This window comes from Crocodylus porosus, unplaced genomic scaffold (genome assembly GCF_001723895.1).
Source record: "Crocodylus porosus isolate Cpor-Errol unplaced genomic scaffold, CroPor_comp1, whole genome shotgun sequence".
NCBI lineage: Eukaryota > Metazoa > Chordata > Crocodylia > Crocodylidae > Crocodylus > Crocodylus porosus.
Window position 1 is genome coordinate 80,167,213 of NW_017728948.1, and position 15,952 is coordinate 80,183,164.

The window sequence follows — 15,952 nt, forward strand, 5'->3', positions numbered from 1 at the left end:
CGCCAGAGAAGGGGCGCTGGTTGCGGGTTAAGCCCAGGGACGCCAGAGAAGGGGCGCTGGTTGCGGGTTAAGCCCAGGGACGCCAGAGAAGGGGCACTGGTTGCGGGTTAAGTCCAGGGACGCCAGAGAAGGGGCGTTGGAGGTGGGCCAGCCCAGGGGGCACCAGGTAGGGTGCAGAAGGTTAAGGACCAGACAACATCCAGGAAGAGCTGCGAGGCTTGGGGCGTGCTACAGGGGAGGTAGGAGGCACGCACTGCCCATAAGGCTGGGGTGACAGCACCCCGTTTGGAACGGAGGTAATATCAGCGCGGTGTCATAGGTGCAAGTAGGCAGGCTCCCATACTGAACCTAAGATCAAAGATGTGGCGGGCGAGTCGAGGGTGCTGGATTGCCTAATTGACACGGCAGGGGGCACTAGCGAGTACATGGCCGCTCGTAGGTTCCCGCTCCGTGACACTGACCTAATTGAAGTTCAAGGAGTTTAGAGTTTCTTGCAATTGGTATTCAACTAGTAGTAGTCATAAATTGAGAGGTGGTTAGGTAAGCTGAGGTATATTCTGGCCCTTTTTTACCCTCAGTGTACAGTGCGAGGGGTGGCACATCCCAGATGGGTACTGCTGGCCAAAAACTCTGAGCTCAAATGGAGATGGCTTATATGTGCCTACACTGGAACACAGGTATATATGTATACAGAAAACTACTTGCAGGAGAACTATTATTTATTTACTGAACTGGTTTCATTTCATTCATTAGACAACCACTACTATTTCAAAATCCTTCCTGGGACAGTTTTCCAAGTAAGGTGAGGCCTATGGAGCTGGGATCCCCCTCCCCCTGGCATTTCATTTTGCACATTTTGGTGCATCTTCTTTTCTTTCTTTTTTTTAAACAAACTTTAAAATACTGAGTCCTTAAATGTTACCATTTCAAGTCTCTTCATGAAGACAAACTAAACCTTACATTATAAAATCAGGTCGAATTAGTAGAGAAGATGAGAAGGAGGAAAGGAAGTGATTCATGGAGGTTGGAAAGAGTAGGTCACTAGACTAATTTCCAAGAAAACAGTTTGAGGGCACCTAGGGCCTACTTGGAATTGGGTGATTATCAGGGAGACTGTCACAAGGCTGTGTGCCTTCCATAACTTCAGGATAGAATCCAAATTTCTTGATGATTACTCAAACTCTGCAAGTTTAAGGTACCTTTATGTACTACTGTATCGACAACAGGGTTTGCTGGGCTAATTTTGAAAATTCTATCATGGAGACAAATGACCACATATTGGAGTAATTTATCCCATTGGCAATGTATTTATGATTCGTGTTGGGATGGTCCTCAGTTTAAATGTAAGGATTACCTGTTCATACAAGTTGCACCCCACATGATAAGGAGAGAAGGAAACTTTCGAGAAGCATCTATTGCAACATGACAAAACTAACTCCTTTTATCTGGGGAAATACAATAAACTTTTCTTTAAAATACTAAATAATTTAGTAAAAGCTTTCAAAGAAAATGTTAACATCTTTCAAGCTTCCATAAGTTTAAATTGTACCTAAAATCTGCCATTTCCTTTCTGTCTAGTAACTTATGCTTGCTTGGCAGAACCAAAGTTTGTAAAACAAATATTTACACTTACAGTTTTTTTCCAACAGTGATAGTACAAATGACTGGGAAAGTGTCAAAGCACCTTAGCAACCTAGCAAAAAATGGAAAACAACACAACCCTAACTAATCCTGCTGCAAGAAAACTGTCAAAGTTAAACACCCCAGGCACCATCTTGAAGTTGCACTGTATCACACTGATAAAACAAGGAAGACTTTATAAAGCGCTGTACTTTACAGCAACACAGGCATTTTGATTACTGAAGTTTGTTAGATTTGTCATTTTTATTTTAGGAGAGTAAGGAGAAGAGAAGAAACGCAAAGTCTTTTGAACCAAACTCCAAGAATGCTGATCATATTTACCCACATACCATATACACACTTGACCCAAAATCAGCTCTCCCAAACTGCATGTCTTAAGTGGGGAAGATGATGTTTCTTTGCAATGCATGGAGAGGATGTCGGTTCTTTCTGGTCCAAAAAACAGAAGAACTGGAGTCCATTGATAACCCTTTCAGAGCTCCTAAAGAACCTGCAGTAGCTATTGGCTGAGCACTGTAGCTTGTGCCTGAAGCAGCAACTGAGCTGGCTCAGGGCAAGTGAGCTGTTGCATGTAGTCTGTGGTATCCTGATGAGGCTTGTGATGTGGAAACAATATTTTATTATCTACAGGAAGTTATATAAAGAACTATTTGCCATATATAGGAGAAATAGTCTTGTTACTGCCCTTGCGAAGGTCTGGGGCCTACCCTGGATGCTGTCCTGCCACTCCACAAGCCTCATCAGTCCACGTTTCCAGGAGGACTTACTGTCATACAATCAGCCACAACTCCAGAACATTTTTATTTTCTACTTTCTGCCTTTCAAAAACAAAATACATATCTGATCTGGGGGCATACGGTACTTAGGAAAATACAGTAAATGCCAGATACCCATATCACTCAGGAATGGATTCACCTGTAAGTGATTTTACACTTAGAAACACAGAAAATTAGGGTTGGAAGGGAGCTGAGGAGGTCATGTAGTCCAAGCCCCTGATTCAAGCAGGACTTTCCCCAACTAGATCATCCCAGCCAAGGCTCTGTCTAGCCAGACTTTAAAAACCTCCAAGGATGGAGAGTGTACAACCTCTCTGCGTAGACTGTTCCAGTACTTTACTACCCTCTTAGTGAGAGACGTTTTCCTAAAATCTAACCTAAACTTCCCTTGCCACAACTTGAGAATATTGCTCCTTGTTCTGTCATCTGTCACCACTGAGAACATTCCAACTCCATCCTCTCTGGAACCACCCTCCAGGTAGGTGAAGGCTGTTATTAAATCGGCCCTGCCTCCCTCAATCTTCTAGTCTCCAAACTAAATAAGCCCAGTTCCCTCAGCCTCTCCTCAGGAGTCACATGCCCCAGGTCCCTGTGACAGGCCAGTAGGGGGTGCTCCTGTGTTGAGCCACCCACCTCACTATGCCTGACCACCTTCCAGGCTCCGAGTGCCTCCCTAGGGGCGCCTTGCATCCAGCTGACCCCCTTCCTGGAGCACACGCACTAGCCTGGGGGTAACGCAAGCTGCCACCACCCCAAAAAGGGACTCTCTAGGCCCTGTGTCCTCAGGGAAACACAGGCCCAATAGTCCAATGGGTGCTCAACCCAGTACAAGCACTTGGGGCACTTCCCAAGTTGGGGGCCAAAAAGGAAAGTCTCCCTTAGTCTGCAGACCTAAGGGGCCTCTTAGGCATAATTTAGACCAACCCCTCAATAAGTTTCCTACACCAGTCACAAAGGAGAACTTTATTGATTACAAGGGGCAGGGTGAAAATACGGTACAAGATAGAACAATATCATAGAAATCCCATAGAGCAAAACACTCTGGCTGAGGTAGCCTTTTGATCATGCATCTGAGTTACTGCCAGCTAGATATCTAAATCAGATCTCGAGTAGCTTATTCACAAGCATCATCCAGAGGCTGTTGGAGATTCCCTTTGGAGGCAGGCTGTTCCTAGCTCATGACTTATGGGGGAGAGAGCCAGTTTCAGATGGTAAACTCCTCTCTAAGTCTGAGTCCCCCGCATGGCTGCTGCCCCCTCCTCCCAGGCAGTCTTAACTTATATAGCCCCTGTGACCTCATTCACCTGGGCCAATGGAGGCCAGCACCTGTTGGCTGTTGGCCAATCAATTTGAAATACATCACTAGTTGCCGGCCAGACTCTAGCCCACCAGGTAGAAGCCCCTCACCCAGGTAGCTGATACCAGTCACGTAGGCAGAGGAAGCAGGTTTCTCCCCTCCCTCAGGAATGTAGCCAGCTCAGGTTACCTAAAGAGATAGGGTAAAAGTGTGTCTCCTCTGCTGGGCCCATCCTAATTAAATTGTTACAGGGCAGAGATTTTGGGGAAAGACAAAGGTGGCTTCCCACCACAGTCCCTCACCATTTTCACTGCCCTCTGCCGGACTTTCTTCAATGTGTCCACATCCTTTCTATAGTGGAGGGACCAAAAACTGGACATAATACTCCAGATGTGGCCTCACCAGTGCCAGACAGAGGGGAAGAATCATTTCCCTCGATCTACTGGCAATGCTTCTACTAATGCAGCCCAGTATGCTGTTAGCCTTCTTGGCAACAAGAGCACACTTATGGCTCATATTAAGCTTATTGTCCATTGTAATGCCCAGGTCCTTTTCTGCAAAGCTGCTGCTTAGTCATTTGGTCCCTAGCCTGTAACCGGTGCATGGGACTGTTTCATCCTAAGTGCAGGACTTTGCACTTGTCCTTATTGAACTTCATGAGACTTCTTTGGTCCAATCCTAGACTTTGGCGAGGTCTCTCTGAATCCTACCCCTACCTTCCAGCATACCTTCTATTCCCCAGATCCTGGTGTCATCTGCAAACTTGCTGAGGGTGCAATCCACCCCATTTTCCAAGTCACTAATGGAAGATATTGAACAAAACCAGCCACAGGGCCCTTTACTTGATACTGGCTGCCAACAAGACATTGAACTATTGATTAATACCCTTTGAACCTGACAATTTAGCTAGTTTGAGTCCATTCATTCAACCCATATTCCTTAGCTCACTTGCAAGAATGTTGTGAGAGACTGTATCAAATGTCTTGCTAAAATCAAGGTACATCATGTTCACTGCTCTCCCTGCATCCACAGAGCTAATCATCTCACTTGTAGAAATAAACTTATGAATCCCAAAGGCACCATTCAATGCCACAGGTAAAATGAACAGACGTGCATTAAATACCTTATATATTTTGATGCAAGACAGCAGTTCCAGTCAAAACACTTGGATCTGGACATGTTGCAAATAGTTGCAATAAGTTAAAGAACATCCTTACCTGTTTGGGTATCTGTCCAAAATTATTAATGAATCCTATCGTAGCTGTCTCTTTTAATGGGTCATTTATGTTGTATATGTCCACTTGCCCCTCATAAAAGAGATGATGGAAGACGTTTACAGCTTCTACTGCAGCAGGGCCTTGCTGTTTATACCCAAAGATTAAGTCAATCCATTCATGCAGGTGAGCACTCACAAAATCACATTCCAAAGCCTGTAATTCAGATATATACATTAAAAGTGAGCAGGTCAGTCACTGACTGAATCCATTACCTGACTGATGGATAAAAATCACAGAATATAGGTGACCTGTTTAAGTGAAAATTGGCACAAATGTCCTCTCCGTTGCTGCCTCAGCCTACGGTTACCAGAGAGAAGCAGCCACTTGTTTGACAGCCCATGGAAACAACAAGGTATCTCTCACAGGCAAACAGAATGATCATTATAAAATGACTGCATGTAGATCACACTGAATTTGCTAGATTTGGGTTTAAGTCCAAATAACCTTTCCATAGCTGCTGTTAAAATGACCATTACCTCACGATGAACTCTGATAAATTCACGAGGATCTCCCTTTGCCCATGGGGGCAGTATCACATCTCCAAGCTTGGTGCCATTTTGCTTGCAACCTGCAAAATACATTGAACTTTTTAAATCTAGAAATGCAGTGTCTCAACACCACCACTTCCACAACAAAAAAAAACAAACAAAGCCCCCCACCCCCAACAGCTGCAATGGCTCACTGTTTAAAGGGTGATTTTTCAAGAGCCTTTAAAGACAATTATACCAATACTTGGTTCTAAGATGAAGCATTATTTTCCCCATAATGAATGAGGGGCAACTTGCCTTGGAATTGAGTAAGTAGCGTAATGTAGCATATCCTGGTATGTATTTACAAATATGGGGTTACCTGTGAGAATAACCGAACAGTTTGCAACAGGCTTGATTCTGACACACCCCCACCACCTTGCTTAATTCGAGAAGTGCTACAAAGCTCTATCCTAAGTTCATGGGGTTGTAAGTGCTATTAAACATCAATTAAGATTACAGAACTGGACCTTCAATCTTTTTCTTACTTGGGTTTTAATTTTATTAGAAAGACAATATAAAAGGATACAAACAAGACTTTCAGGCATAAGCTAACCTTCAATAGATGTTAAAAAGGAACTCTGCCAATGATTACTCTATTAGAGTTTCTTAAGCCTACTTGCAAAGCCTTGGGAACTGGCTACTGTCAAACTAAATGGACCATACATCTAGACAGATATAACAGTTACTACGTTTCTGTGCATGAATTTGGGATTGGAGAATTTCCCAAGAACCTGGAAGCCTGAACAAAGGGGTTTTTTTTACTTCAGCCAGTCTGATATTTTAAAAAGATAGGAGGATTTGTCAGCTCTGCTATTACTATTTAGTTTGCCACGTAAGTTCCAGGAAAAAAAGATGATTCAATGCTGTAGCGACAAATATCAAGCTATTGCAAAACAGACACCCTAACACTTATGTCAGTTTTGTCTCTTTCAGAGACAAACCCACCAACCGTTTAGTTCTATTTTACTGCAGCTGAATAAAAAAAAAAATAGTGGAAGATTAATGGTCATCACTGAATAAAATCTTCAGATAAATTTTATAAAATGATTTCTAAAAGTCACCACAGTTAAATGCATATACAAGGCTGAAAAATAAAACACAGCATGTGTAGACAATAGGCTCTACTACTGAAACAGCTGTTAACAATTATTGATTATGCGGCAAAAAATAAAAATATACTTTATAGAAATTCTATTAAAGCATAATTTAATGAATGTTACAATCAGTTTTAAACAAAATGCTTCCTTTGAAAATACAGTTTCTACTTAAGCTGTTTAAAATGAGTATTCAGCATTTCAGAATCTTGCTTTAGTCTTCTAAAAGAAAACCATCAAAAGGTTTAAGCTTATTGTGGAACTACAGTTTCTGTATCCTGAACCATTCAGGTTTTCCAATACAGCATGGCATAAATATACAGCACTGGGGTATACAAACTCCAATAATAATAATAATAAAAAATTAGGGATTACTTCTCATCAGCCAGTTGCCATTTTTTGCACTGTAAAATAAATCATTACGCACATTTCGCTAAATGTTTATGTCTGACTGACTTGTACTGTTTTCACATCCACAATAAAATACTATCAGTTGCTTTTGCCTACCCAGATCAAAGTTATTGGAATTGAGCAGGAACTCCGGGAGGTAAAAGAATTCTGGGATGAGTTCCTTTACATCTGCCATGTTGTGCTTTGATGCTGAATACCAGGCTTCACGCACACTGTGAAACATTCTATCAGCCAGGTCAAAGTGGCCACCCTGTGGAATGAAATGAAAAGCATCTTTATATTAGAACATCTCTCAGCATAGCACATTTGGCCAAGATCTATAAAAGCATAGTGGAAACTGATTAGCCATTTCATTTTATTATTGAAATGGTAAACACAATTCTTTCTTCAACAAAAGGGGCTTTTAAGTTACGCCTTCCTCTAGAAGTGGCTTATAATTAAAAAAATATTTTTTGTAATAATGAGGAATAGAAAGCATTAAAACATACATTGATGGAACTTTTTAAAGAACAGTATTCTAGCCCTATTCCAAATATTAGCCTTTTTGGTTGAAATGCTGTCCCAAAGAAAATAAATGTTCTCACCCAATGGTTTCCAGCTAAGACAATATTTAAAATTTAGCACTGTGAACCCAATTAATTCTCAAGCTGTCAAAAAATTCCAGACTACAGAAATGTTTGGTTAATATTACACTTATTACTAAATTAGCTCTTTAACTGACACATCAGTTTAACAGATTAATCCTTCAACACTTGAAAAATCACAGAGAAACTGATGCACGCTATCATCAACAGACAAGCAAAGCAGACTTTGGGACTATCATCAATAGACGAACAAAGCAGACTTTGGGACACCAGTTCACTGTAAAAAGTTGTTTTGTGTCTGCTGAGGTTTGGTGCCACAGACGTTTTTGAGATGCTTGTTTTCCATTTGAGGAACGGCATATCCTGCCCATAACAGCTCTGCTTCTCTGGAACACTAATAATGACCATCAAGAACATTATGCAACTATAGTTTTTTTTTTTTCCTCTGACAAGAACTTGGTGAGAATAAAGTTACTTGATTAATCACATTTCTACTTCAAATTTAAAACAGGCAAGAAATAGGGAAAAAATTAGTTTTACAATATACCTGTAACCTTAAGAATATCTGTGTAAAGGGCTCCATTCGGACAAGATAGGAAGCCACTATCATGGCAGATGAATAATGAGTCCCATAATGATATGCTGGAGTTTCTCCTGTTGAAGAAAGGCATAAGTCATAAATGAAGAGGAATTGCTGATGGTAAAATCTACGCTAAATTAAAAATGTAATAAGTTTAAGAGGTGACAGGCAGGGATAAGTGTTGTGCTCTGAGCACATCTGGAGTTGGTCCTAATAGCTTTCACATTTGTGGAACTATTCAAACTTTATGAAGTGAAATTGCAGCCACTTAAATTTTTGGCAGCAATCCTCTCCTTATCACTCAGTAGTCTTTTGCCCAGAAATACATTTAGTAATTACTACTGAAACATTCCAAAACAGACTTGCTGAAGGAGCACTTTCACTTTTAACCTCTTCTGTAATGGAAGATTTGGGCTCCATGCCCAAATATTTCTCAGATCTGTTGACTACACATTTTGGAGAGACTTTAGTTTAAACTGTCTAAAACAAGTAACCATCTTTATAAATATATTCATATAGCTGTGGTGGGATGTTGAAGGGTGCAATTCTTTGCACTTGCTGGTGTCAGGCAGCACAATAATTTTACAGCAAGTTTTAAAACTTCAGTGACCTACTAACATAACAGGTAAACATGCATTTGAAGCCTTGGGCCATATAGTAAAAGCATATAATTGTGAAAGCATGTTGCATCACAGCAGCTTTGGCTCATGCACAGACTCCACTCTTAGCACTGAATAATTTCTTTCTGTTGTTGAATTCCATTAATAAATTGTTATATAACGTGAAAGATTTTTTACCACATTTATTGTGCTCTTCACATGAAAGATATGGTGTTTACTTAAATATATACGCTGGGAAGTGGAAAGAAAAGGCTGGAGAAAAGTCTACACAAATAATGTTTTCTATTTCTCAGCACTATTGATTTTATTTCAGCAGATCTCAAACTACGCTCTTTGAAGAACACACTAGTCATGTGATGACATTTCATTTGCAGACTACATTAAAACTACTCAAAATATACTGCTTTCCTAATATGTTTTTCCATTCAAGCAAGTGTCATAGTTTTACACAGGAATTATGTGATTGCAAACAGGAGGTAGTCCATTTTTCACGGTGCTTTATATTATGAAAAGGGGGGGTTTTTTGGATTTTTTTTTTCAAATGCTATATTTTATTCTACTATGTTTTATTATTTTTGGCAGCAACCAGGGTTTCTTAATGTAGTATTCTCCATATCCTTGATGGACTGACTCATGTTTCTCTTTTCAAGTACTATCTTTTTAACATTGTTATACAAATACCATAGAAACCCAGTGGGGAAGTGATACATGTGCATGGGTATAGGCATCTACAGAGGGAGAGGATTATACCTTCCAGTCTTGGGGCAGATGGGCTGGCCTCACATTACAGCAGCAGCAAGTTACAAAAACCTTAACTTAGGGCTGTAGCTATGATGGTTCCTATATAGCAGTGCATACCAGACAACAGCTGGGGCCCAGAGATAACCAAGCCTTTGACATCCTCTGATGCCAGGAGGATTATATGCCAGTACTGCCTGTCAGGAGACCTTCTATGCCAGGGGCATTCCTCAGTGGCGGCCCTGCATCTATTTTATGGCTTCTTTTAAAAATGGAATGAAGCATTCATATCACAAACTCATTCTGCCATTTGTGTTCTCCTCATAGGGCGCATCCACACATGAAAGCACCGGCGCTTGCAGCAGCTCAAATAGAAGCGGTGCAAATTTGAGCTGGGGGCTTTTTGCCTCAGCGCATGTGCCTGGACATGCACTTTGTTGTGGAGTAAATTGTGCCACTTGGGGCAAAATAACCCTGCCTGGCTTCTCCCAGATCTGCAGCCAGGGGGAGCTAGAGCCTGCGGCCAGTAGGGCAGTGCGAAACTTTGGTCGCTGATTTGATTCAGTGTGAATTTCTGAAAAATCTCTTCCAGCCTCCAACCCCCTACTTACCTGACAAGCTGGGTCCAGGACCCTGCACCTTGCAATGCTCCCTGCTTCAGCAGTGGGGTAAGGGTCAGCCATAGATATGCTCTGGCTAGCTCTGTGGTAAACCGACCTGCCCCATTCTTTTCCCCTGGGGTATTGTTTGACCCCTGGATATCCAGGGGTCTAATTTTTCCCCTGAGCTGGAAATTCGCAGCATGGGGAACAGTTTTTGGCTCCTGCACCTACCTCTTGTAGCATCTCAAAGGGGTTTGGAACACTGCAAGAGGCATGTGTGCACTCATCCGGAAGCACCCATAGGGTTTGGTATACGTCTATGCAAAAGGTCTGAAGGGAGGTCTTCTAGGAAGAGAAGTAAACCCAGTCACCTGTGCTTTCCAAGTTCTGCACCTGTATAGTCACTTACCATTAGGATCTTCCCAATCTTTGTATCTCTTCTTGTACTGAGCCAGTCTTTCATCTGTCTGTGCTCCCATTGGTTTGGCCAGATTTCTGAATGTCTTTGGATTTGTAAGATCCAGTTCCTTTAAAAATAAAAACTCAGACACATTTGTAAAAGCACTTGGCACCAGTGGGAACATCCTTACGGGCAACATGGTATTGATTTTCTTCCCAGATCTAATTTTGAAAGCAACAGGAATTATTCAGATCAACCAGTTAGTAAGGCTTCTTTTTTTTTTTTTTTTTAATTCAGTCTGATTTAAGAGGATGCCTTTTATGATATGCTGGCAAGGGATAGGCATTTTGCCTCATTTCCTACAAAAGTACCCTTAACTGCAAGTCATCATGACAGTTCCTCATCTCCATTCTTCAGCTGCCAGCCAATGCAATCTATTCCACAGAATGGCTGCCAAGAGGTATTGTTCAGGCTAACACTAACAATACCGTTTCCATTTACAAAAATCAAATCCATCACATTCACAACCTTGGGGCCAAGAATCCTGGCAGCCTTGACATCATGTCCCAAATAAAAGTGTTTATGGCCTAACATTCACTGGGAACCATTTTGGGGAAATAATGCAGAGATTTATAAGAAACAAATACAAAGCATGACTGCTTTCATGTCTGTGTTAATAATAAGGTTACCATGCAAGACCGTGGTCTAATATTCCCAACCAGTTCTGTATGGGCAGAGGAAGAGCTCTGGAAACTTCAGCAGTTTTGCGCAGGTATCAGAATGAGCCTGCACAAGTCTCACTGTAGAACTTGAGCCTTAAATAGCCCACAGAGTGGAAGGATATATACCATAGCATTGGAAACTGAAATCAATCATTTGGAAAACTGGAAAGGCCTTAGCTTCACTGTGGAAATGTAAACCAGCTGTAACATTATCAAACCTTCAAAATGAACAAATACAACATTAGCTTTACATAGACAGGATGTTACATTTACCTCTGAATCATAGTCTGCAAGGATCCAAGGGAAGACGGGATACTGCATGAGATCATTATAGGATCTGCCAGCCAGAGTGTTCAAGTGCATCAGGTACTGGAAATTACTGATTTCTCCTCTCTTAAGAAGAATAAATAATAGTGTTTTGGTTCACTTTAGAATATTCAAACATTTAAACTGACAGACCTCTACTAACCAGATGCAAATCATAACATGTCAGATTAATATAAATATTAGTCTCATCTCTGAGGCTCACTGTACTCTTTTGTGTCTCATTTTTAATAGTGCAAGTCTTGTGTTCTAACGTATTCTGGACTAAACAGAAAATCTTGAAAAGCAATTTGCTGCCAAGATGAATGTTATGCCATAGAATATTTTCCAACTTGCTGAACATGACCGTACATTTTATTTAAACAGCCTTTCACTATATAAAAATAATTTTGGATGCTCCCACAATACATACAAGCAACAAAATTCTCATACTTACTTCCCATCTTTGCGTCACAGATTTTTCTCCTACTAAAGTGCTAAGCAAGCCAGACCTAATGGGAAGAAGGGTGTGTCAGTCAGTATTTTCCTCTTTAGCAGTAATATTTTGGTACAAAGATAATAGCCAAACTTTAAGCATTATGATTAGAATAATTTCTCCATTTTGACCTGCAATTAAATAATTTGGTGATAACATTAATTCATATAGGATGTATGACTTTTGTACTTAAAATAGGCAGCATGTCAACAGTATTTTAAATTAAGGATAACTGGAGTTCATAGATTTCACAGACATTAGGGGTTGCCTAATGAAGGGACCTCATGAGATCATTGAGTCCAGCCCCACTGCCAGAGGCAGGAAGTCTGCAGGGATCAAATGATCCCAGCAAGATAAACATCCAAGTGCCTTTTGAGTCCAGAGTAGGTGCTTGTACCACCCTTGGAGGAGTCTGTTCCAGCCCTTGGACACTCCGACTGTAAAGAAGTGTTTCCTTATAATTGAGTCTGAATCAGCCTTCTAGAAGTTTGTGGCCATTAGACCTAGTTATCCCTTGGGGAGCCCTGGTGAACAACTGTTCTCCCAGATCCTGATGTACTTATATATTTATAGGCAACCACCAAGTCCCACCTGAGCCTTCTCCTTGCCAGGCTAAAGAGTTTCATGTCCCTCAGCCTCTCCTAAGGCTTGCTCTCTTGACCTTTGATCATACGGGTGGCTCTCCTCTTGCCCTTCTAGACTCTCTCAAGCTTATCTACATCCCTCCTGAAGTGGAGGACCAAAAACTGGATGCAGTACTCGAGCTGCAGCCTCACTAAGGCCGAGTAAAGTAGGAGGATGATGTCCCTGGTTTTGCTTGAGATGCATCAGTGGATGCATGCCAGAATTTGGTTTGCTTTGCTGGCTATGGCATCGCATTGGTGGCTCGTGTTCATCCTGTGGTCAGCCAAGACCCTCCAGTCTCCTTCGGTCACAGTGCTAGCGAGCGTAGCACAGCTGGCCCTATAAGTATGATGCTGGTTTTTTCTCCCAGGGTGGAGTATCCTGCATTTCTCTATGTTGAATGCCATCAGGTTTTGGTCCGCCCACTTTGCAAGTGTGTCCAGGATGGCCTGTATCCCCAGACTGTCCTCCAGCATGGCCACCTTCTCTCATAGTGTGGTGTTGTCTGCGAACTTTGCCAGTCTGCATCTGATGCCCAAATCCAGATTAACAAGGATATTGAAGAGTACCGGCCTGGGGAATGAGCCTTGGGGGACTCCACTGGTAACCTTATGCTACATTGATATGTTCCCATCAACTAGTACCCTTTGGATCCGACCCCAGAGCCAGTTCCCCAGCTAGCAGACTGTGAACTGGTCAAGGCCACAGTGCCCCAGCTTGGTCGTGAGGACATCATGGGAGACCAAGACAAAGGCTTCTTGAAGTCCTTTGATAAATTAACAAATGTTCATTTATCAAAAGAGAACATTAATTCTCACTTTTATTAGGTTTTATGAAGATCAGCTCATAACTAGAAATTTCAATTCTCTTGCAGACATAAGGAGGTATAGTTTTGTACTGAAGAAACAAATTGCTCTAGAAATACTTTAACATACACCTTATCCTTTGACAGTGTGAGCAATTGATTTTGAGGAAGAGAACCACTTACCCTTGTTCTACACTTGTGTTTGGTCTCTGCCCGGACACAGATTCTGAACTGTCAGTTAAAGATGGGACCACAGCCAAAAACCTGTATCATTAATAGAAGGAGAATAAAGTTGTTTCTATTCCCTGCATGCTTTTGAGAGAAACCGTAACAAAAATTAAGCGTAAGTGGCAACTTGTTACTAAGCAAACACATAAGCTCTTTAAAGAAAAATAACATAAGTCCTCCCACCCCCTTAATCTTCATGAACAAATGTCATATATTTAAATCTCACGTTTAACATTTAAGTCTCTTGTGGTAGCATTACCACATATGAAGTATCTCCTGCTGGTTCTTGGGCTTTCCATCAGAGTTTTGTTACCTGATTTCTTATCTGGGACTGAACTTTCTTTTGATTTGAAGCTCAGATTTATCATTAGCTTGTCTTCATCAGTCATGAAAGGGGAGGGGCTCTCTGGATAGCTTCCTGTGAACTCCCTAGAGATGACGTTCTGATGAGCATATTACTTAAAAACTGTCAGAGATGAGGCCCTGAACTTCTCAATTGAACCATTATCCCTATCAATGGTTTGTGAATACTCAAGAGTCAGAGAACATACTGACATGTAACACTTCGTATTTACAAAGTGTTTATTTGTATTTGGTGATCCCTTTGTGGGACCTGGCAACATGATTAAGAGAACCTGACTAGAACACAGAGATGAGCTTCTGCCAGATCTACCAACACTGGAGGTCTTATGGAGAAATCAGGGGCAGTAGAACCTGGATCTTCCCTCCTGAAATTAATTTTCTTTACTGACCTGCATAGATCCCTTAGAGGTTGAAGCTGGCCTGACCTCTTCCTCCTATTTTTTCTTAGTTCGAATAATACGGAGGGAGAGACCTGTTCACCCATTGTGCAGGTAAACATCATCATCTTACAGAAACAAGGCAAGAATGTCTTCGCAGGAAGTGATTATATCCACTTAAACACGGACAAATACTGTAAGTTTTCGCTTTTTTTTGACTGATGAGGGTGGATTAACAGAACATACAGACAAGAACACAAAGCGAGGAGAATCTGGCTCCAGGACTCTAAAGTGGTGGCACGGATAGGTCCTGTGCCCCTGTGGGAATGTCCCTTCAGGATTTTTGTCACGGGATTGGAGAGGCCTGAATGTGTCGTTGGTTAGGCTGCTAGTCTGTGGACTGGGGCAGTTGTTTAAGAAGGCCCTTCCATGGCTCCTACGATGACTCTCAGTTGAAGGACATCTTGCCCTTCTGAGATAGTGACAGAGAGAAGAGATAAAGGTAAAGTTCAGCAGGAGGCCTGTTCAAGGGGAACAAACTGAGCATTATAAAGAATTTTGCTTGAGAACTGACAGAGGCCGCATGTTCAAGGGACCTGGTTGTCATGGGTGACTTTAACTACCTGGACACAGATTGGGAGGAACACTTGGCTAAGTCAGATCGTTCATGCAGCTTTCTGACTGTGATCGAGGAGCTCTTCCTGACCCAGGAAGTACAAGGGCCAACCAGAGGTAATGCTCTCCTAGACTTGGTCTTGGCCAAGGGAGATGATGTGTTGTGTGGCTTGAACATTAAGAGTAACCTGGGTGAGAGCAACCATGAAATTATCAAGTTCACCGTCCACTGCAAGACTGATAAATCAACCAGCAGGATTGAAGTCCTGGACTTCAGAAATGCTGACTCTGACAGGGTCAGAGCATTAGTAGGAAAGGTGATGTAGGACCAGGAAGGCAAGGCAAATGGGGTTGTTGCTCAAGGATACAATTCTCAAAGCACATTAGAAAACTGTTTCTACAAAGAGGAAAGGCAACAGAAGGGCTGGCAAGCCCTCTTAGCTTAATAGGGACATTGCAGTCCTCTTACAAAAGAAAAAAGAGGTGTACACACAGTGGAAGCTAGAGATGGTCCTTGAGGAGGACTATACAACAGTGGCCAGCACTTGTAGGGAAATGATTAGGAAAGCCAAGGCGGTGACAGAGTTTAGGTTAGCTACGAAAGTCAAGGACAATAAGAAGTCCTTCTTTAGATATGTAAGCAGCAGAAGGAAAACAAATGGAAGTGTGGGCCCCTGCTTAACACCTGGGTACTCACCAGTCCCCCTCCTGTAGGGCAGGGCCCCCCTGGCCTGAGAAGCCAGCGTTCCCCGACGGCAGGCCCACTGCGCATGAACGTAGTTTAAAAGGGCCCGCCAGCCAGGGGGAAAAAAAAAACAAACACACACTCAGGTAGGCTCTGGAGCAGTGAGAGACGCGCGGGCGAAGCC

The 15,952-nt window shown here is 42.1% G+C and overlaps 1 protein-coding gene across 2 annotated transcripts in view; it reads right to left on the reverse strand.

The window, feature by feature from the left end:
- LOC109321881 (WD repeat and FYVE domain-containing protein 3) overlaps positions 1-15,952 on the reverse strand; it is a 517,024-nt gene that overhangs the window by 23,626 nt on the left and 477,446 nt on the right. For both annotated transcript variants that reach the window (XM_019552640.1, XM_019552639.1), the window contains 8 exons: positions 13,684-13,764; positions 12,033-12,087; positions 11,546-11,665; positions 10,560-10,677; positions 8,158-8,264; positions 7,123-7,276; positions 5,468-5,559; positions 4,932-5,144 (listed from right to left, as the gene is read on the reverse strand). In XM_019552640.1, coding sequence (XP_019408185.1) covers positions 4,932-5,144; positions 5,468-5,559; positions 7,123-7,276; positions 8,158-8,264; positions 10,560-10,677; positions 11,546-11,665; positions 12,033-12,087; positions 13,684-13,764 — 940 coding nt within the window. The remainder of the gene's footprint in view (positions 1-4,931; positions 5,145-5,467; positions 5,560-7,122; positions 7,277-8,157; positions 8,265-10,559; positions 10,678-11,545; positions 11,666-12,032; positions 12,088-13,683; positions 13,765-15,952) is intronic.